Genomic DNA, 24,140 nt, shown 5'->3' on the forward strand with positions numbered 1-24,140 from the left:
CGCTTATCACACAGCACAATGCCTCTAGAACTGTGTTTGTTTAATACTTGAATCATTATTTTTAGCTGTCCCTGGGGCATGTGAGGCACCAGTCATCACAAACATCACCAAAGAGCACATGACCGTTAGCTGGAAGGAACCAGCCGATGATGGCAAGTCAACCATCTTAGGATACATGGTGGAGAAGAAGGGAACCAAGGAAGTCAACTGGACGAAACTGAACAGGAAAGCCTTGATAGAGAGAACCCTGGAAGTTGCTGGTCTGTCAGAGGGAGCAGAGTATGAATTCAGAGTAATTGCCCTGAACAACGCTGGCCTTGGCAAACCCAGTGAGCCATCCACTGTGGCTTCAGCCCACGATCCTATCAGTAAGTATCCAAACTTATTAAAACAATTTACCCAACATCATTCTGGATGACAATGCACCTATAATATGTAGCTTGATATCTACCTATAATATGTACATTTATATTTACTTGTAATATTAAAATGTATACTTGATATTTATTTAATATACTTTTAATATATTCACTGAGTGTACAAAACGTTAAGAACTCTTTCCATGACATAGACTGACCAGATGAATCCAGGTGAAAGCTATGGTCCCTTACTGATGTCACTTGTTAAATCCACTTCAATCACTGTAGATTAATGGGAGGAAACCGGTTAAATAAAGATTTTTAAGCCTTGAGATAATGAAGACATGGATTATGTATGTGTGCCATTCAGAGGGTTAATGGGCAAGACAAAAATGTAAGTGTCTTTGAACGGGGTTAAGGTAGTAGGTGCCATTCGCACAGGTTTGGTTTAAGATCTGCCAAAGGGCATCCGGCCAATTTGACACAACTGTGGGAAGCATTGGAATCAACATGGGCCAGCATCCCTGTGGAACGCTTTCGACACCTTGTAGAGTCCACGATGAATTAAGACTGTTCTGAGGACAAAAAGGGGTGCAACTCAATATTAGGAAGGCCTTCTTCAAGTTTTGTACACCCAGTGTATATACATTAAATACATTTTTATACTTACTTTTAATGGTCCTTTGTAGCTCAATTGGTTGAGCATGGAGCTTTTAACGCCAGAGTAGTGGGTTCAATTCCCGGGACCACCTATATGTAAAATGTGTGTACACATGACTGTAAGTCGCTTTAGATGAAAGCTTCTGTTAAATACCTTTTACCGTAATGTTGCCCTCTGTAGATTTTATATTATGTTCAAATATATATTTATTTAGAATGACCTTTTATATAACATAAATGTGCTCCTCAATAGATCCTCCTGGACCCCCTGTGAACCCGATGGTCACTGACGTCAGCCACAGCACGATTAGCCTGACCTGGACTAAACCAGCCAATAACGGAGGCAGTGCCATCCTGGGATACCTTGTTGAATGCAAGAGAACAGACGCAACAGACTGGATCAGATGCAACGTGCCCAAGAACCTCCAGGACACATTCTACCTTGTTCAGAACCTCATTGATAAATCTGAATATCAACTGCGTGTGTCTGCCGTGAACAAAGTGGGCTTCAGTGAAACATGCGAAGTGCCAGACAAACATGTAGCAAAGGACATTTTGGGTATGCTAACATTTTAATACTAACCCGATTGAATGAGTATACTGTAGGCTAACTTTAGGATCATATCAGCTTCTGAAGCTAAGCAGGGTTGGTCCTGGTCAGTCCCTGGATGGGAGACCAGATGCTGCTGGAAGTGGTGTTGGAGGGCCAGTAGGAGGCACTCTTTCCTCTGGTCTAAAAAAATATCCCAATGCCCCAGGGCAGTGATTGGGGACACTGTCCTGTATAGGGTGCCGTCTTTCGGATGGGACGTTAAACGGGTGTCCTGACTCTCTGAGGTCATTAAAGATCCCATGGCACTTATCGTAAGAGTAGGGGTGTTAACCCCGGTGTCCTGGCTATATTCCCAATCTGGCCCTCAAACCATCATGGTCACCTAATAATCCCCAGTTTACAATTGGCTCATTCATCCCCCTCCTCTCCCCTGTAACTATTCCCCAGGTCGTTGCTGCAAATGAGAACGTGTTCTCAGTCAACTTACCTGGTAAAATAACGGTAAAATAAAAAAATAAAAAAAATATGTAAGAATAATAATAATAATAATAATTGATTGGATTTATACATAGCTTTTCTACTGCGCAAAATGCTTTACAAAGTAAGGGGGGAAACTCACCTCTATCACAATGTATATTTATTAACTTTGTTTTTCAAGTATTCAAGTTTATAATGAGCTTACAATTAAGTCTATGTACACAACCAACATTGTGTAGATTGAAACAAGTTTTCTTGCTTTGATTTCAGTTGCTCCTGAGGCAGAACTCAGTGCTGACCTGAAGGAGGTTCTGGAGCTCCGTGCTGGGTCCCAAATGAGACTTTTCGCCACAATAAAGGGTCGTCCCACTCCCAAGGTGATCTGGGCAAAAATGAACAGCAACATCAAGGAAAGACAAGGCATCGTTATCAAGAGCACCGACACTGACACTGTGGTGTTAGTCCAGAGTTGCAACAGATATGATGCGGGCAAATATATCCTGAGTCTTGAAAGTCGCAGCGGAATGAAGATGTATACAATTGTTGTCAAGGTTTACGGTAAGCATAAATTATTGTATTTAAGACTCGATTCATGAGATCGTAAATAAATATGGCTTAATCTGTAATACTTAATGTATTTATCTATCTGACATACAGATACCCCTGGGCCACCAGTCAATCTCATGGTAAAGGGGACAACAAAGGACAGTGCAAAGATCCTTTGGGATACTCCTCTTATTGATGGTGGAAGCGAAGTGACCAGTTACATTATTGAAAAGCGTGATGCAGAGAGAAAAGCTTGGTCTCTAGTTAAGGATAACTATGCCAAAAACACTCTCAAGATCCCTGATTTGGAGGCTGGTAGATCTTACTGTTTTAGAGTAAAGGCTGTGAATGAGTATGGCGTTGGTGAGGCATGTGAAACCGCAGATTCAGTAAGAGCGTCTGGTGAGTGATCATGCATTATATCTAATATAATCTACATTGTTTTGTGTGGAGAGAATGTTCTTCTAATCTCATTTGATATTACAGAGGAACCTGGGCCAGTCATGGACTTCAAGCCCTTGTTGATCACAAAGCAAGGATGCACCCTTGGATGGAAGAAACCTCTCAGTGATGGCGGTAGCCGCATCATTGTGTATGTGCTTGAGGTTATGAATGGAGATGATAACTGGAAGGAGCTAATGAGTTCCAAGAACATGCAGTACAGTGCCAAGGATCTGGTGGAAGGAAAAGAATATAAGTACAGAGTCAAAGCAGTAAATGACTCTGGTGACAGTCCGTACAAGGAGCTGGATGTGGTGGCTAAAGACCAGATCAGTAAGTCTTTATCTGCATCCCAAATGGCACCCCTTTCCCTATATAGTGCGCTACTTTTGACCAGGCCCCATAAGGAATTCCTCCTCATGAACTGTCTGTGATTTATCTCACGACCATTGTTTTTCACCGGCAGATATTAACCCTATTCTTGTCCTCTGTCTTTCCTAGTTCATCCTGGAGTTGACTTGCGGGGCATTCCCAATCTGTGCTACATTGCAAAGGAGGGAAGTATAGTCCGCATCAAGCTCCCACTCTACGGCAAACCTACTCCTAAATGCTCCTGGAAGAAGGGCGAGGATGAGGATTTGACCGATACTGGAAGAGTGTGTGCAGAATCCACAGCAGTCAACACTACCCTCCTGATCCGTGACTGCCAGAGGAGCGATGCCTCTAAGTACACAGTCACACTGAAAAACATTTCTGGAGTAAAGGAATCCACCATCTTCATTAGGGTGGTTGGCAAACCAGGAATGCCTGTCGCACCAATGAAGTTTAAGGATGTCACTGCAGATGGGTGCACCCTGAGATGGACTGCACCTAAGGATGATGGTGGATCAGAGATAACCAACTATACTCTTGAGAAGAGGGATTCCGTAACCAACATGTGGGTTAGCATTGCTACCGATATTGAAGCAGTTTCCAATACTACCACCTTCAGAGTGACAGGTCTTCATGAGGAGACGGAATACATCTTCAGAGTCTGTGCACAGAACAAGCATGGTGCTAGTGAAGGACTCAAATCCGAGCCTATTGTTGCCAAACATCCATTCAGTAAGTTAAGTTTTCTTCTAAATTGTATAGATCATTTTTTGTCATCAAATGTAATTTGGATATTGTTGACTGATTGTAATGTTATCGCTCCTTTCCAGATGTACCTGAGGCACCACCTGCACCTGTGATCATGAGTATGCGTCATGATTCATCATTCTTGGCCTGGTCTGACCCAAGGAAGACCGGAGGCTCTCCAATTACTGGTAGAGTACAAGTGTCTTTTTTAGCATACAGTAGCAACTCTATGTTTTCTGAGTTAATGCAGGTGGGAGTTGTCAAGTGAATGATTTTGTGTATATTTGTCTAAATTCTGTTAGTGTGTTCGGTTAATTGAAAGGGGACGTCAGCACAACATTACCAGGTCAAATTCCTGGTACATGTACTTGGCGAATAATAATGATTCTGATTATCAATCATAACAATCTATGCACCCTTGTGATTTCAGGCTACCATGTTGAGTTCAAGGAGAGGAACAGCATGCTGTGGAAGAGGTCAGGGGGAGCCATTAAGTTGAAGGAACACAAGGTCACCGGCTTAACTGAAGGACTGGAATATGAATTCAGAGTCATGGCCACGAATCTGGCCGGTGTTGGCAGAGCAAGTCCACCAACTGGGGCGCATGTTGCCTTGGATCCAATTGGTAAGTGGAATATTTTTCAAGGTTCATTGTTCATTCAGGTGTCCCATAGCATCCATAGGCCAGATTGGATTGTGTCTAGTTTGTCAACTTGGTAATTTGTTATTGTAATATTTTCGCTGGAATAAACAAGGTTTTGTCTTCCAATCACATTGAGCATCCTTCTTGTTTGTATTTCAGATGCCCCTGGAAAACCTGATGTGATCAGCATCACAAGAAGTACTGTAACACTTCAGTGGACTGAGCCCAAGTACGATGGTGGACACAGACTGACAGGCTACATTGTGGAAAAACGTGATTTGCCTTCCAAGATCTGGCAAAAGGCTAACAATGTGAATGTTGTAGACACAGCATACACCGTGAAAGAGCTGCAGGAGGGATGCAAGTTTGAGTTCAGAATCAGGGCAAAAAATGCCGCTGGAGCATTGAGCCCTCCCTCTGAACAAACAGATACACTTGTGTGCAAGGATGAATACGGTAAGATATATATTTATATTGATGATTGTATTATTAATCATGAAATTAAGTAACAGAATGTGGTGTGTTTACTACCATGAAGGTAATTACTATATTGATTTATTCAACAGAGGCACCAACCATCACTATTGATTCCACTGTAAAAGAGGGACTCACAGTCAGAGCGGGTGACCACATCGTCATAACTGCAACAAGTATTGTAGGCAAACCCCCACCAACATCAGTGTGGTCTAAGGGTGGAAAATACTTCAAGCCTTCAGATATCTGCCAGATTGAGTCCACTGCAACGTCCTCGACATTGACTGTCAAATACGCCGGGAGATCGGATTCTGGAGAATACACAATTACAGCCAGCAATCCATTTGGTGTCACAGAAGAAGTTGTGAAAGTGAAGGTTTTGGACGTTCCCGCAGCTCCGGGTCCTATTGAGGTCAGTGGAGTTTCGTCTGAGAAGGTCACACTGACATGGACACCACCAACTGAAGATGGTGGATGTCCAGTTAAATATTACACCCTGGAGAAGAGAGAAACAAGCCGCCTCCTTTGGACCATTCTTTCAGAAAAAGTACTTGACTGCCACTATATTGCCAAGAAGCTAATCCAGGGAAATGAATACATCTTCCGTGTGAAGGCAGTTAATCACTATGGTCCTGGAGAAGCAGCAGTGTCTGGGCCAGCTAAGATGGTGGACCAATTTGGTATGTAAAACTGACTTGTTTCATTTAGTTGGATTGAATCATGGTTATGTATATTTTCACTAATGCATCCTAAATACTGTGATATATTTTGTTTGCAGGTCCCCCTGGTCCTCCATCAAAACCAGAGATTGAAGAGATTGGAGGACACCATGTCAAAATCAACTGGAAAAGACCAATTGATGATGGTGGTAGCGACATCACAGGCTACATGGTTGAAAAGAAAGAAAGAAAGGGCATGAGATGGGTTAGGGCAGCGAAGAAGTCCATTGCTGAACTCTCATATGAAGTAACGGGACTCACAGAGAAAGTTGAATATGAATTCAGGGTGGTTGCAGAGAACAAAGCAGGCTTCGGAGAGCCAAGTGAACCATCATTGTCTGTTACGACCAAAACTGTTAAATGTGAGTAAAAGAAATCTGCATCTATCCATATATGTTGCTTTTATGTAGTCATATTTACGTAGTCATTCCACTTTACTTACTTCACTTTTAGATATCTAATCTCTGTCATTGTTGTAATATTGAATCATTATATATAGGGATTTGCCTTAATGTTATCTTTTAATCATATACTGATCACTTCTATTACTATTTTAGATGCACCTGGACCTCCAATCAACCCAAGAATTACAGACACAACAAAGACTTCTGCAACATTCTTCTGGGGGAAACCACTTGAAGATGGTGGGCTTGAAGTCACAGGGTACTTTGTTGAGCATAAAAAAGATGGAGAAGAGGAATGGTTCAAGGACACACCAACTGCTTCACTGAGAATTACAGAATTTGTTATTCCTAACTTGAAAGTGGGAGCAAAATACCACTTCAGAGTCAGTGCAATGAATGCAGAGGGAGTTGGTGAACCAGCACAAACTGAAGAACTGGTTGAAATTATTGAACGTGAAGAAGAGCCAGACTTTGAACTGGATGTTGAGCTGAGAAGAACCCTTGTTGTCAGGGCGGGATGTTCCATCCGCATATTTGTTCCCATTAAAGGTCGCCCAGCTCCTGAAGTAGCCTGGACGAAGGGCGAAGACGCACCACTCAGAGGACGTGCTAACATTGACAGCACAGAGTCATACACTATGCTTGTCATCCCTGACTGCACAAGAAATGATGCAGGAAGATACAACTTGATCCTTACGAATGCTGCAGGAGAGAAGACTGCTCATGTCAATGTGAGAGTTCTGGATTCACCTGGACCACCAATTAATCTGAAGCCAAAGCACATTGACAAAGAGAGCATCACTCTTCAATGGGAACTGCCGCTTATCGATGGTGGTTCAAAGATAACAAACTATATCATTGAAAAGAGAGAGTCAACACGCAAAGCATATTCCACCATAATATCAGTTTGTCCAAACAGCACAGTTAGAATTCCTGATCTAGCAGAAGGGTCAGAATATTACTTCAGAGTATCGGCTGAAAATGAGTACGGAATTGGCGAGTCGGTTGAGACTACAGATCCAATTCGAGCATCTCAAGCACCAACACCCCCTGAGAGTGTTTATGCTACAGATGTCACCAAGACCGCTGTCAGTCTTGCATGGACAAAGCCAAAACATGACGGTGGTAGTAGAGTTACTGGATATGTCCTTGAAGCTCAAAAGAAGGGAGGAGACCAGTGGTCCCATGTGACAACTGTCAAGACTATGGACTTCATAGTGAAGAACCTGAATGAAAATGAACAGTATATATTCCGTGTCATGGCTGTAAACCACTCCGGAAGAAGTGGTCCTTGTGACAGCAAGCCTGTTACTATCAAGGAAACAATAACAATGCCAGAATTTGACCTGCGTGGAATATGCCAGAAAATTGTCATTGCCAGGGCAGGAGATGAGATTAAAGTTGAGATACCAGTTATGGGACGTCCAAAACCAACTGTTTCATGGACGAAAGATGGTCAGCACCTCAAGATAACCCCAAGAATAATCACTGAATGTACTGCAACCACAAGTATCCTGAATATAACAGAATGCATAAGGAGTGACACAGGACATTATGGCATGACAGGGAAGAACATAGTTGGCTCAGTGACAGATACCATCATAGTAAAAGTGCACGATGTCCCTGGACCTCCAAAGGGACCAATAAAAATAGATGAAATCTCCCGTACCTATGCTGTCATCTCTTGGGGGACACCTGAGAATGATGGAGGTGTACCAATCAACAATTACATTGTTGAATTAAGGGAAACTACGGGAACGTCATGGGTAGAATTGACATCATCAGTAATCCGTACAATATTTAAAGCTACTCGTCTGAAGACTGGTGCGGAATACCAGTTCAGAGTCAAAGCTAAAAACAGATATGGTGCTGGTCAACCAATCATCTCAGAGTCAGTGGTTGCTGCATATCCATTCAAACCCCCTGGGCCACCTAGCACTCCAAAGGTTGTGGCCTTTACCAAAGACACAATGACAATTGGCTGGAATGAACCTGTTTATGATGGTGGAAGTGAAGTCATTGGATATCACATTGAGAGGAAAGAGAGAAGCAGCATCCTTTGGCAAAAGATCAGCAAATCCATGGTGAAAGATAATCAATTCAAATCAAGTGGACTGGAAGATGGAGTTGCATATGAATTCCGCGTCACTGCTGAAAACATGGCTGGAATTGGTAAACCAAGCAAGGCTTCAGAAGCAATGCTAGCCCTTGATCCAGTGGATCCACCAGGTCAACCAGAGCCAATCTTTGTTTCCAAGAATATAGTAACAATTCAATGGACAAAGCCTGAATATGACGGTGGGTTCAAGATTACTGGCTACGTAGTGGAAAAGAGAGACTTACCAGCTGGTCGTTGGATGAGGGCCAACTTCACAAACATCATTGAGACCACTTTCACTGTAAGTGGGTTAACTCAGAATGAGGCCTATGAATTCCGTGTACTTGCCAAAAATGCAGCTGGTTCAGTAAGTGAACCATCTGAGCCATCGGATCCCATCACCTGCACAGATGATATTGTGGAACCACGAATCATGGTTGATGCCAAATTCAAGGATGTGATTCTACTGAAAGCAGGGGAAAACTTCAAACTTGATGCAGATGTTGCAGGCCAACCACTACCATCGATGGTGTGGACCAAGGGTGGAAAGGATATTGAAAATACGATGAAATTGACAATTAAAATGACTGACTTAACAACAACTCTGATTAACAAAGACTCGTTAAGAAGAGATGGAGGTGAATTTGTTCTGACTGCCACAAATGTTGGCGGGTTTGCCAAGCATATCTTTAATATCAAAGTCCTTGACAGACCAGGTCCACCTGGAGGACCCCTGGTGGTGTCAGATATCACATCTGACAACTGTATTTTGGAATGGGCTCCACCCGCAGATGATGGTGGTGCAGAGATTGACCATTATGTGATTGAAAAGCGTGAATCAAGCAGGCTTGCATGGACAAATTCGGCCTCAGGCTTAACTGATACTCAATTTAAGGTGAACAAGTTACTCAAAGGAAATGAGTACATATTCAGAGTAATGGCAGTCAACAAATATGGAGTCGGAGAGCCTCTAGAATCTGCGCCAACTATTGCAAACAATCCATGGGTGCCAGCAGATCCTCCAAAGGATCCTGAAGTAACAATAATCACTAAGGATTCAATGATTCTTATGTGGAAGGCTCCTGAGTACGATGGCGGAACTCCAATCACAAACTATAATATTGAAAGGAAAGACAAGATTGGTCTTCGCTGGGTAAAATGCAACAAGAAGAAAGTAAAAGACTTGCAGTTCAAGGTAACTGGGCTTCAAGTAACACATGAATATGAATTCAGAATTCTTGCAGAGAATGCAGCTGGATTAAGCTTACCAAGCAATTCAAGTCCTTTCTACAAGGCTACTGACACCCTCTACGAACCAGGCCCTCCAGGCAACCCAAGAGTCGTGGACACAACCAAGTCATCCATTACAATTGCATGGAACAAGCCAAATTATGATGGTGGTTCTGAAATCACAGGATACATTGTGGAGACCTGCGTTCCTGGGGAGGAGGAATGGACAATTGTTACTCCGCCAGGAGGACTAATGGGTACATCGTTTACCCTTATAAACTTAGAAGAGGACAAAGAGTGCATGATTCAAGTTTCTGCCGTAAACAGTGAGGGTATTGGAGAGGAAGCAACTATTCCTGGCACACCGAGAGCTGAAGACAGGCTGCTTCCACCGGAATTTGACCTGGATGCAGAGCTAAAGAAGGTTGTGAATATCAGAGCCTGTAACACATTGAGACTTTTTGTACCTATCAGAGGAAGACCATCACCCGAGGCAAAATGGACCAAAGAAGATGGTGAACCTATTACGAGAGCAACCATTGAAAGCACAACTTCTTACACATCACTGGTGGTGGAAAATGTCAACCGATTTGACAGTGGCAAGTACGTGCTCACAATAGAAAACAGTTATGGATCCAATACAGCTGCTGTGAATGTCAGAGTGCTAGATACCCCAGGTGCCCCGCAAAATCTCAAGATCAACAGCGTCACTAAAGAATCTGTCACTCTTATCTGGGATGCTCCAGTAAATGACGGTGGAGCAAAGATTAAGAACTACATTGTTGAAAAACGTGAATCAACAAGGAAAGCATATGCCACTGTAAAATCTAACTGTCATAAGAACACCTGGAAAGTTGACCAGCTGCAGGAGGGATGTAACTACTACTTCAGAGTTTTAGCTGAAAATGAATATGGAATTGGCCTACCAATTGAAACCCGTGAATCAGTTAAAGTTTCTGAAAAACCACAGCCTCCTGCCAAAATCACCCTCGCCGATGTTACCAAGACTAGTGCCACCCTGTCTTGGGAGAAACCAGAGCATGACGGAGGAAGTAGAGTGGTATGCTATGTTGTTGAGATGCTGAGCAAAGGTGCCGAGAAATGGGTCCAGTCTTCCATTGTCAAAACATTAGAAGCAGTTGTCCCTGGACTGACACCAGGTGAAGAGTACATGTTCCGTGTAGCAGCAAGAAATGAAAAAGGAACAAGTGATCCACGTCAAATTGGTGTGCCAGTGATTGCTAAAGATCTTGTGATTGTCCCATCAGCTAAAATGTTGTTCAACACATTCAGTGTTCTAGCAGGAGAGGATTTGACAGTACAGATTCCGTTTATTGCTCGTCCCCGAGCAACTATTTCATTCATAAAGGACAATCTACCTATGAAGCGTACCACCAGAGTTAACTTTGGAGGATCAGATAAACTGATCAATCTTCAAATCAAAGAGGCATGCAGAGAAGATGTTGGTCAGTACCGAATCATACTCGCAAACACCGCTGGGGATACATCTTTATGCATCTCAGTAGTTGTTCTTGACAAACCTGGACCACCAAAGGGCCCAATTAAAGTTGAGGCTGTTACTACTGACAGTGTGCTTTTCTCCTGGGCTCCACCAGAGTATGATGGTGGTGCAACAATCAACAGCTACCTTGTAGAAAAGAGAGACACGTCCACACAAACTTGGTTGGTCGTGTCTCCAAATCATGCAAGAACAACGATTAAAGCTTCGAGGCTGAAAAACGGTTCAGAGTACCAGTTCAGGGTGACAGCTCAGAACAGGTATGGAAAGGGCCCATCTCTGACCTCAGGGTCTGTTGTTGCTGAGTATCCATTCAAATTACCAGGCCCTCCAGGAACACCATCTGTACAGTCTTCCACAAAGGATAGCATGGTAGTTGTGTGGAATGAGCCTGTTAATGATGGTGGAAGCACTGTGCTGGGATATCATCTTGAGCGCAAAGAGAGAAACAGTATTCTCTGGGTGAAGCTCAATAAGTCTCTTATCCAGGATACATCTTACAAGACCACTGGCCTGGAACCAGGACAGGAATATGAATTCAGAGTTTACGCTGAAAACATTGTGGGAATTGGAAAAGTTAGCAAACTTTCCGAAGGTCACATTTCTAGGGATCCTTGCGATCCCCCCGGAGATCCTGAGGCTACTAAGATAACAAAGGATTCTGTAACAATCACATGGACAAAGCCAGAGTATGATGGTGGTGCCAAAGTCACTGGCTATATTGTAGAGAAGAAAGAGTTGCCAGAGGGCCGCTGGAACAAAACCAACTTCACAAATATCATTGAAACCGAGTATGTGGCAACCAGCCTTGTGGAGAACCAGAAATATGAGTTCCGTGTTATTGCAAGAAACGCAGCAGGTGTTTTCAGCCTTCCCTCATACAGCACTGGACCAATTACTGCTAAAGATGAAATCGACCCTCCTCGTATTAGCATTGACCCACAGTTCACACAAACTGTTTATGTTAATGCTGGAGATGGCTTCAAAATCGATGCCGATGTTCATGGTAGTCCAATACCCGAAATCCTCTGGATGAAGAGCGGCCATGAGGCACCCCTTGCAAACACTATCACCAGAGACATAAAAAATACAGACAGCACCACTTTGTTGACTGTCAAAGAGGCTAAACTTGAAGATGGAGGAAAGTACACTTTACTTCTAAAGAATCCAGGAGGCGAGAAGTCAGTGAAAATCAATGTGGTTGTACTGGATAAACCTGGGGCACCACAAGGTCCTATCTCTGTCACTGGCATCACAAATGATCAATGTTGCCTTGCTTGGAAATCCCCACTATATGATGGCGGCAGTAAAATCACTCATTACATTGTAGAGAGAAGGGAGACAAGCAGATTAGTTTGGACTGTTGTTGATAATAAGTGTGAGTCAAATTATCTGAAGGTTACAAAACTCTTGGAGGGAAATGAGTACATTTTCAAAGTCCAGGCAGTAAACAAATTTGGACTTAGTATGGGTCTGGAATCAATTGCTGTGACTGTCAAAGACCCATTCGTTCCCCCAGATTCACCAAGTAGGTTGGAGGTTTCCGATGTCAAAAAGGATTCAATGGTGATTACCTGGGAGGCTCCTGGATATGATGGTGGCAGTAATATTATTGGATACATTATTGAGAAGCACGATAAGGAGGGTGTGAGATGGACCAGATGCAATAGGAAGACAGTTACCGACTTAACCTACAAAGTCACCGGACTTATGGAAAGTCATATTTATGAATTTAGAGTTCTGGCTGAGAATGTCTCTGGAGTTGGAGAGCCAAGCTCCCCAACAGTTTTCTACAAGGCTTTGGATCCAATCTTCAGACCAGGTGCACCAATTAATCCTAAAGTAACTGACATAAGCAAAACTTCAGTTTTCCTGTCATGGGGCAAACCTATATATGACGGAGGATGTGAGATTCAAGGATACATTGTGGAGAAATGCGAAGTGCCATCTCCTGCATCTCTCACTAAGCAATCCATCGTTGTGGAACCGGCCACTAAGTCACCAGCTGCTGAGGGAGAGGAAGCACCCACTGAAAAAAGAGCAGCTGAGGCAACACCTGCTGAGGCAGCACCCGCCGAAGTAGCACCCACCGAGCCAGAGCCCGCCGAAGCAGCACCTGCACCTGCAGACGCAGCACCTTCCAAGGCAGAACCTGCAGAAAAAGGAAGTGCAGAAGGAGCTACAGAGGAAGAACCTGCTGACGTGTGGACAATCTGTACTCCACCAAGTGGCATCAAACAAACAAGATTTGAAGTTAGAAAATTGGAGGAAATGCATTTGTACAAGTTCAGAGTTTGTGCTGTCAACAAGCTTGGTGTTGGAGACCATGCAGATGTCTCTGGAATAATTCTTGTCGAGGAGAGGATTGAGGAACCAGATCTGGACATTGACCCAGACCTGAGAAAGGTTGTGAACATTAAGGCTGGATGTTCCCTCAGGCTGTTCATTCCTATCAGAGGGCGACCTCAACCTGAAGTCAAATGGGGAAAGGATGAAGGTCCAATTAAGGAGAATGCACAAGTTGAAGTGACAAGTAGTTACACGTCCCTTGTGATTGACAATGTCAACAGATTTGACAGTGGAAAATATACTATTTCTGCAGAGAACGCCAGTGGTGAAAAATCTGCTTTAATTAGCGTTAGAGTTCTTGACACACCTAGTGCCCCAGTCAACCTCAAAGTGAAAGATATCACTGGTGAATCAGTGACACTTACATGGGATGCCCCTGTGTTGGATGGAGGAGCTAAAATCAGAAACTATATTGTTGAGAAGCGGGAAAGCACCAGGAAAGCCTATGCAGCTGTGGTGACAAACTGCCACAAATTATCATACAAAGTTGAGAACCTTCAAGAGGGTTGCAATTATTATTTCCGAGTCCTTGCTGAAAACGAACATGGTGTTGGCTTGCCTACAGCAACCCTTGATCCCATCAAAGCCTCAGAGGTACCCCAAATCCCACGAAAACTGAGTGTTGTTGACCAAACCAAGACAAGCATCTCTCTTGCCTGGGAGAAGCCTGAGCATGATGGTGGAAGTAGAATCATTCATTACCTGCTAGAGATACAACCTAAAGGCTCTGAGAAATGGTCAGGTGTTGCAACTGTCAGAGCAATGGAGTCTGTTGTCAACAATCTAAATCCAGGTGAAGAATATATTTTCAGAGTGTTTGCTATCAATGACAAAGGAAAGAGTGACCCAAGGGAACTTGCACTTCCAGTGACAGCAAAGGACCTTGTTATCGAGCCTGATGTTAGACCTGCATTTAGCAATTACAGTGTTCGGGTTGGTAAAGACTTCAAGGTTGAAATCCCGATCGCAGGACGTCCTAAACCAGCAGTTAAATGGACAAAGGATGGATCAATCCTACTCCACACCTCAAGGGTTAAAATCACTAACACTCCAGGGAGCACAACTCTAAGTATCACAGAGGCTACAGGAGAAGATGACGGAATGTATGGCATTAATGTTACTAATGTAGTTGGGGAAAAGAATGCAACAATTGAAATCATTGCTCTTGATAAACCTGGCCCACCAAGTGGACCTGTAAAGTTTGATGAAGTTACTATTAACACTGCAACTATTTCTTGGGGTCCACCAAAGCATTCTGGTGGCTGCCAGATTTCAAATTACATTGTTCAGAAAAGAGACACAACCACCACATCTTGGGAGAATGTTGCTGCCTCCGTGGCAAGAACTACGCTCAAGGTGCAAAGGCTGAAAACTGGAGCTGAATATCAATTCAGAATCATTGCTCAAAATCGATATGGCAAGAGTTACGGTTTGGACTCACATCCTTTGACTATAAAGTACCCTTACAAAGAACCTGGCCCACCCGGCACTCCATTCATTGCATCTCTCTCCAAGGAATATATGGTTGTGGAGTGGCATGAACCAGTCGCAGATGGAGGTAGTTCTGTTCTAGGCTATCACCTTGAAAGGAAAGAGAGAAACAGCATCCTCTGGACTAAGCTTAACAAGTCACTCGTTAAAGACACCCTTTACAAAACCGGTCCCTTAGAGGAGGCCGTTGAATATGAATTCAGAGTTTATGCTGAAAATATCGTTGGTATTGGCAGATGCAGCAAAATCTCAGAGGGTTGTGTTGCACGTGATCCTTGTGATCCTCCTGGCACCCCAGAGGCTATCATTGTAAACAAAGAGTCCATCACCATTGAATGGACAAAGCCAGAATATGATGGAGGAAGTGTGATTACTGGTTATGTTGTTGAGAAACGTGACCTTCCAGAGGGACGCTGGATGAAGGCAAACTTTACCAACGTTATTGAGACCAGGTTTACTGCTACTGGACTAACTGCTGATGCACAGTATGACTTCAGAGTCATTGCTAAGAATGCAGTTGGAACATTCAGCAAGCCATCTTATAACAGTGGACCTATAACAGCAAACGATGAGGTGGAAGCGCCAAAATATTCTATTGATCCTGCGTTCACCAAAACGATCATTATCAATGCAGGAGACACATTCAAACTTGATGCTGATGTACATGGAAAGCCAGTACCCACAATCCAGTGGTTCAAGGATGATGTGGAAATTGAAAAGAATACAATGAGATTAGAGATCAAAAATACAGAAAGCGTCGCAATGATAGTTGTGAAGGATTCTGTCAGAGTTGACGGTGGAAATTACAAACTTGTCCTGACAAATGTTGCTGGATCAGAGTCAGTTCCATTTAAGGTGAATGTACTAGACAGACCAGGACCACCTGTAGGTTCACTCCATGTCACTGGAGTCGCTTGTGACAAATGTACTCTGTCATGGCGTGCCCCACTACATGATGGAGGCAGCAACATCACACACTACCTCATTGAGAGGCGTGAAACCAGTCGTCTTGCTTGGACTATGGTTTCTAACAGCTGTGAGACCACAGTGTATAAAGTAACTAGTCTCCTGGAGGGCAATGAGTATATTTTCCGTGTCATGGCTATCAACAGTTATGGCATTGGTGAACATGTGGAGTCTTCAGCAGTAATAATGAAAAATCCATTTGTTGTCCCTGGCGCACCACATGTTAATGATGTAACGAACATTGCCCGGGATTCAATGACTGTCTGCTATTCTGCACCAGAGACCGATGGGGGAAGTGACATTACTACTTACATCATTGAGAAGAAAGACAGAGCTGGAGTTAAATGGACCAAATGCAACAGGCAAAAGGTCACAGACCTATCTTTCAGAGTAACAGGTCTGACATCAGATCATGAATATGAGTTTAGAGTATCTGCTGAAAATGCAGCTGGTGTTGGTGAGCCAAGTCTACCAACGTCATACTTTAAGGCCTGTGATCCCAAGTACAAACCTGGGGCACCCACACATGCACATGTGATTGATACCACAAAGAGCTCAATCACAGTCGCATGGGGAAAGCCTCTCAGCGATGGTGGCTGTCCTATCCAGGGATACATTGTAGAGATTTGCAAAGCTGAGGAGGAGGAATGGACAATGTGCACTCCACCAACAGGCCTGCGGGTCAATAAATTTGAAATCACAAAACTTACAGAGGGTCAGGAATATCAGATCCAGGTCTGTGCTATCAACAAACTGGGTGTTGGTGAACTAGCTGCTGTATCTGGAACATCTAAACCAGAGGAGAAGGTAGAGGATCCAGAAATTCAACTGGACTCTGAATTGAGGAAAGGAATTGTGGTGCGTGCTGGAGGATCTGTGAGAATCAATGTACCATTCAAAGGCAGACCAACGCCAGAGATTAAGTGGTGTAAGCTGAAGAAGGTTGAAGAAGTGGAGGAAGAACAAGAATTGCAAGAGAAAGCAGTGGTTGAGAAAGGTCTCAACTATACTCAGCTTTCCATTGACTCTTGTGACAGAAGTGATTCTGGAAAGTACAATGTGACTGTGAAGAACAGCAGTGGTACCGTTTCTGAATTTGTAACTGTGAAAGTGCTAGATACACCAGGTGCCCCTCTGAATCTCAAACTGACAGAGATCAAGAAAGACTCCATAACTCTTGTTTGGGATGCCCCTCTTACTGATGGCGGAGCGAAAATCAAGAATTATGTTGTTGACAAACGTGAATCAATCAGGAAAGCTTTTGCAAATGTAACAACCAAGGTCAACAAAACAACCTACAAAGTTGAAAACCTTGTTGAGGGGGCTATGTATTACTTCAGAGTTATGGCTGAGAATGAATATGGAATTGGATCGTCGACTGAAACAAAGCTTGCAACAAAGGCCTCTGAGGTGCCTCTTCCAGTTGGAAAGATCTTCTTGACTGATGTTACTAAAGTCAGCGCATCGTTCAGATGGGAAAAACCAGAGCATGATGGTGGAAGCAGAATTACCGGTTACCTAGTGGAGATGCAGCAAAAGGGAGGGGACAAATGGGGTGTTGCAACATCCACAAAGGGTGATTGTCATGGCACAGTCACTGGACTTACTGCTGGACAGGAGTATCTGATCCGTATCATAGCTTACAATGAGAAGGGAAAGAGTGAGCCTAAAGCACTGGCTATGCCAGTTGTTGCTAATGACATGACTATTGAACCAAGCTTAAAACTCATGTTCAACACCTACACCGTCAAAGCTGGTGACGATCTGATAGTAGAAATCCCAGTGTTTGGTAGGCCGAAACCCCAAATTGTTTGGAGGAAAGAGGGTCTGCCATTGAAAATAACAACAAGAGTGAATGTGATAAACACAGCAACAACTACTACCATTAAAATTACTGAGGCGTGTAAGGACGACTTTGGAAAGTATACCATTACGGCAACTAACACAGCTGGCTTATTCTCTGAAGTCATAGGAATCACAATCCTTGACAAACCTGGTCCACCAACCGGACCCATTAAAGTCCTTGAAGTAAGCAATAACTCTGTCAGTCTTTCATGGGGTGCCCCGGAGTACACAGGCGGATGTCAAGTAAAGCATTACAATGTGGAAAGACGAGATACAACACAAACAGCATGGCAAAGTGTGAATGCACAGCTCGCTAGAACAGCTATCAAAATAACCAAGCTGAAAACTGGCGCAGAGTACTGTTTCAGAATCTGTGCTGAGAATAGATATGGAAAGGGCGCTCCTTTGGACACAAAATCAATTCTGGTGCAATATCCATACAAATCCCCAGGACCACCCGGAACTCCATACATCAAATCTGCAACAAAGGATCAAATGATTATTGAATGGAATGAGCCAGTCAATGATGGTGGTAGTACGGTTATTGGATACCATCTTGAATCTAAAGAAAGAACCAGCATTATGTGGACGAAACTCAACAAAGCCCTCATCGCTGATACCTCTTTCAAGATATGTAATCTTGAGGAGGACATTGGATATGAATACAGGGTCTATGCTGAAAACATTGTTGGCATTGGCAGAGCATCCAAAATATCAGAATCATTCGTTGCTCGAGATCCAGTTGATCTACCAGGTACCCCTGAGGCTACTGTTATCTCCAAGAACCACATTGTGATTCAATGGACTAAGCCACTGTATGATGGAGGCAGTAAGATCACTGGATATATTGTGGAGCGGAGAGATCTAGCCAACATTGAGGGTCGCTGGATGAGAGCCAACTTCACAAATGTCATTGAGACAGAATTTGCCATCTCTGGCTTGACAGAAAATGAACAATATGAGTTCAGAGTGATTGCAAGAAATGCTGCTGGTATTTTCAGTGAGCCTTCTGACAGCACTGGACCCATTACTGCCACAGATGAGATTGAAGCACCAAGAGCCTCAATGGATCCTAAATACAAGGATGTCATTGTTGTTAATGCTGGGGACAACTTAGTTTTGGATGCTGACATCTATGGCAAACCCGCTCCTGAGGTCTTATGGTTGAAGGAAGGAAAGCAAATGGACAAAGCTCTTCGAATTGAAGTGAAAACTACACAGAAACGTGCAGCTATGCATATCAAGGACTGCTCAAGGTTAGATAGTGGAAACTATGACCTCAGTCTCACCAATATTGGTGGGGTAAAGACAATCCCAATCACTGTGAAGGTCCTTGATAAACCAGGTGCACCCACTGGACCACTGAGAGTCACTGGACTGACCGCCGACAGATGCTTCCTATCTTGGACTGATCCCTCTCTGGATGGTGGTGCAGCTATAAGTCACTATATTCTGGAAAAGAGAGAGACCAGTCGGTTATCCTGGACTGTGGTTAACGCAAATATTCAAGCTACAAATTTCAAAGTGATCAACCTACTGGAATTGAACGAATATATCTTCAGGGTTAGGGCTGTGAACAAATATGGCATTGGTGATCCTTTGGAGTGTGAGGCAGTAACTGCACGCAATCCATACACGCCTCCAAGTGCACCCGGAACACCTGAAGCAAATAAAATAACAAAGGATTCTATGGTCCTATCATGGTCAAAGCCAGAGAACAATGGTGGAGCAGAAATTGACTGCTACCATCTTGAGAAACGTGACAAAGATGGTGTAAGGTGGACCAAATGCAACCGGCAGCCATTGACTGATCTACACTTCAAAGTCACTGGGCTTTTGGATGGTCATTTCTATGAATATCGTGTTTCTGCAGAGAACGAAGCTGGAGTGGGAGATCTGAGCGAACTCTCCCTGTTTTACAGAGCATGCAATGCTACAACAGCACCTGGACCACCACACCATCCTAAGGTGACAGATCACACCAGCTCGACTGTGTCCTTGACTTGGGGCAAACCCGCTTCTGACGGTGGAGCATACATCAAAGGGTACATTGTTGAAATGAGAGAGGTGACAGAAGAGGAGAGGAAAGCAATGGAAGAGGAAAAGAAAAGGAAAGAAGCAGCAGCAGCAGAAGAAGAGTTTTTGGAAGAAGAGGAGGAAGTGGAAGCAGCAGCAGTAGAAGAGGTAAAAGAACCTCCTAAGGAGTATGAATGGACCATTTGTACACCCCCAACTGGCATCCAAGCGACACACCTCACTATTAAGGACTTGAAGGCAGGACTAGAATACAAATTCCGTGTCTGTGCTATCAATTCAGAGGGAGTTGGTGAACCTGCAGATATCCATGGCACTGTGATTGCTGCAGAAAGAGTTGAGGCACCAGAGATTGAACTGGATGCCAACCTCAGGAAGGTTGTCTCTGTCCGTGCAGGTGGATCTCTGCGTCTGTTTGTCACAATCAGAGGAAGACCTGAACCTGAAGTTAAATGGGCAAAGTTGGACGGCGAGCTGACAGAACGTGTCATGATAGAATCCACAAGCTCATATACTATGCTTGTAATTGACAATGTAAACCGATTCGACAGTGGCAAATATACATTGAACCTTGAGAATAACACTGGTGAAAAATCTGCACTTATCAACGTCAGAGTGTTGGACACACCAAGTGCTCCACAGGCCTTTTCAGTCAAAGATATCAAAAAAGATTCTGTGAATCTTGTTTGGGAAACACCACTCACAGACGGTGGATCAAAAATAACCAATTACATTGTGGAGAAGCGAGAATCCACCAGAAAGGCTTACACTGCCGTGACAACTAACTGCTTATCTAATTCCTTCAAGATTGATGAGTTGCCAGAGGGATGCATTTTCTACTTCCGTGTATGTGCTGTAAATGAGTATGGCATTGGGTTGATGGCTGAAACCAAAAACCCAATTAAAGTTTCTGAAGTGCCTATGCCACCACGAAATGTCAGAGTTACAGATCTCACGAAAAACAGTGTATCACTTGCCTGGGAAAAGCCAGCTCATGATGGTGGAAGCAAAGTAATGTGCTACAACGTTGAGGTGCAAGGTAAGGATGACAAGGGTACCCAGAAGTGGAATACTTCATGCACAGTCAAAATCCTGGAAACAACTATTGCAAACCTAGTAGCAGGTGACGCATATTCATTCAGAGTCATTGCAATCAACGAGAAGGGAAAGAGTGTACCAAAGGAACTTGGTCTACCTGTGACAACAAAAGATATTGCTATTGAACCCTCAATTGAGGTGTTATTCAACACTTACAGTGTGAAGGCTGGAGGTGATCTTACAGTTGAAATCCCAGTTAGGGGCCGACCTAAACCTGTTATTGCATGGAAACATCATGGCCTTCCTTTGAAGCAAACAAGCTCATTGACAATTCTGAATACCAAGACCTCATCCAAAATTATTATAAAGGAGGCGGGCAGAGAACATGTCGGAAAATATGAAATCACTGCCGCAAACCCAGGTGGAATGAAAATAGCAGAGATTGGAATTATTGTCCTTGACAAACCTGGTCCACCAACTGCTATCAAACCAACTGCTGTAACTTCAGACAGTATTTCATTGTCATGGGCTCCACCAGAGTATGATGGTGGTTGCTGCATCAACAACTACATTGTAGAGAAAAGAGATACAAACGCAACAGATTGGCAAATGGTCTCAGCAAATGTTGCAACAACAGCAATTAAAGCCTCCCGATTGACAAAGGGTGCTGAATACCAGTTCCGTATCTATGCTGTAAATCGTTATGGAAAGAGTCAACATACAGATTCCCGTGGAATTACAGCCCAGTATAACTTCAAGCTACCTGGCCCACCATCGACTCCTAAAGTGGTACATGCAACCAAGATTTACATGCTTGTCACATGGAATGAGCCAGTCAACGACGGAGGCAGCACAGTTCTTGGATATCATTTGGAGCGAAAGGAGAGAACCAGCATCATCTGGAACAAGATGAATAGAGGTCTCATCAAAGATACAGAATACAAAGTGACTGGCATTGAAGAGGGCATGGGGTACGAATACCGCGTTTACGCTGAAAACATTGCTGGAATTGGAAAATGCAGCAAAGCATGTGAGGCTGTTTCTGCAAGAGATCCATGCGATCCCCCTGGCGAGCCAACAGTGACAGGTATCACAAGAACATCAGTATCCCTTGCTTGGACGAAGCCAGAGTACGATGGTGGAGCCAAGGTTACTGGTTACATTATTGAACGCAAAGATCTCCCAGAAGGCCGCTGGATGAGGTGTAACTTCACCAACGTGGTGGAAACCTACTATGACGTCACAGGCCTTACCAAGGACCAGCAGTATGACTTCCGCGTCATTGCAAAGAATGCTGCTGGATGCTTCAGTGACCCATCTTATTCCACTGGTTCAATCACAGTCAAGGATGATGTGGATCCACCACGTATCATGATGGACGTGAAGTACAGAGCTGTTGTCGTTGTGAAAGCAGGAGATGTTCTTAAAATCAATGCAGATATCGCTGGTCGTCCACTGCCAGTAACATCATGGAAAAAAGATGGCAAAGAGATCGAGCTCAGGGCCAGAATTCTGATTCTTGCAACAGATACCAGCACCTCAGTAATTGTGAAGGACTGCATAAGGCGTGATTCTGGACAATATACTTTAACTCTGCAAAATATTGCCGGAACAGTATCTACACCAGTGGACGTTGTGATCCTGGATAAGCCAGGACCTCCCGCTGGCCCCCTGGCGACTACAGGCATTACAGCTGAAGATGTCACCTTAGCATGGGGACCTCCTCAAGAAGCAGGCGGTGCAGATATCACACACTACGTTGTTGAGAAACGTGAAACAAGCCGTCTTGCTTGGACAGTGGTGAATGCAGATCTGAACAGGACACATTTCAAGGTCACAAATCTCCTCAAGGGTAATGAATACATCTTCAGGGTCATGGCCGTCAATAAGTATGGACTTGGCGAGGCCCTTGAGAGTGAGGTCGTCAAAGTGGCTGATCCATTCACAAAACCATCTGCTCCCACAAATTGTGAGATCACGGAGGTATCCAGTGAGGAGATGAAACTTGTCTGGCAGAAACCTGTTTCAGATGGAGGCAGTGAAATTACTGGATATGTAATTGAAAGGCGCGACACGGCAGGTCTACTCTGGGTCCGTGTAAACAGAGAGCTTGTGACTGAATTGGCAACCATAGCAACTAAACTACGAAAAGGATATGAATATGTGTTCCGCGTGTTTGCTGAAAACGCTGCTGGTTTGAGTCCTCCAAGTGAAGCTTGCCCATCGTTTAGGGCTGAAGATGAACAGGTCGAGCCAGACCCACCAAGTAAACCAAAGGTTGTTGATTCAACCAAGAGTTCAATCTCCATCATTTGGAACAAGCCACTAGAAGATGGTGGAGCTCCCATCCTTGGATACAGTGTGGAGTATAAGAAACTTAAGGACGAGGAATGGACAGTGGCCATTCAGAACATAAAGAGCATGGAGTTCACCGTCTCTGGACTTACAGCAGATGAAGAATATGAGTTTGCTGTTAAGGCAATTAACAAGATTGGTGAAAGCGAGCAAAGTCCAATTTCTGAGCCTATCGCAGCAATGGATAGAACTGTGGAGCCTATGTTTGATGTTGACATAGAAATGCGCAAGACATTGATTGTCAAGCATGGCAACTCATTCACTCTGACTGTACCTTATAAGGGAAAACCTGCACCATCAGTAGAATGGAGCAAGGAGGAAGTAGACCTCAAGGCAAGAGCAACCATTGAAACAAATCACAGCTGCACTTCACTAACAATTGAAACGGCAACAAGAAATGACTCTGGACAGTACACTGTAACATTAGAGAATGGCATTGGAGACCCAGTAACATTACCAATAGTTGTAAAGGTTCTTGACTCTCCTGGACCACCACTTAATGTAGTTGTTAAGGATGTCACCAAAGACACTGCTACCGTTACATGGGAAGCTCCAGAAAATGATGGAGGTGATGTTGTGAAGGCCTACCATGTTGAGAAACGTGAAGCCAGCAAAAAGGCATGGGTGTGTGTGACTAACAACTGCCACGCGTTGTCCTACAAAGTGGAAGATTTACAAGAGGGAGCCTTCTATTACTTCAGAGTCATGGGAGAAAACGAATTCGGAGTGGGTGTAGCTGCTATCCCCAAGAATGGAACAAAGATTACAGGTTTGACATTTCTTTACTTTGTGTATTATTTTGCTATCTGTTTGATACTTG

At 43.8% G+C, this 24,140-nt stretch overlaps 1 protein-coding gene across 1 annotated transcript in view; it reads left to right on the plus strand.

Moving 5' to 3' along the window:
- The window catches only part of ttn.1 (titin, tandem duplicate 1), a 167,156-nt gene that overhangs the window by 110,714 nt on the left and 32,302 nt on the right, over nt 1–24,140 (plus strand). The window contains exons 158-169 of the mRNA XM_055871142.1: nt 66–368; nt 1,273–1,578; nt 2,320–2,607; nt 2,707–2,997; nt 3,082–3,369; nt 3,538–4,140; nt 4,239–4,343; nt 4,586–4,780; nt 4,958–5,254; nt 5,365–5,952; nt 6,051–6,353; nt 6,549–24,089. Coding sequence (XP_055727117.1) covers nt 66–368; nt 1,273–1,578; nt 2,320–2,607; nt 2,707–2,997; nt 3,082–3,369; nt 3,538–4,140; nt 4,239–4,343; nt 4,586–4,780; nt 4,958–5,254; nt 5,365–5,952; nt 6,051–6,353; nt 6,549–24,089 — 21,108 coding nt within the window. The remainder of the gene's footprint in view (nt 1–65; nt 369–1,272; nt 1,579–2,319; nt 2,608–2,706; nt 2,998–3,081; nt 3,370–3,537; nt 4,141–4,238; nt 4,344–4,585; nt 4,781–4,957; nt 5,255–5,364; nt 5,953–6,050; nt 6,354–6,548; nt 24,090–24,140) is intronic.

Source organism: Salvelinus fontinalis, chromosome 19, assembly GCF_029448725.1.
Source record: "Salvelinus fontinalis isolate EN_2023a chromosome 19, ASM2944872v1, whole genome shotgun sequence".
NCBI lineage: Eukaryota > Metazoa > Chordata > Actinopteri > Salmoniformes > Salmonidae > Salvelinus > Salvelinus fontinalis.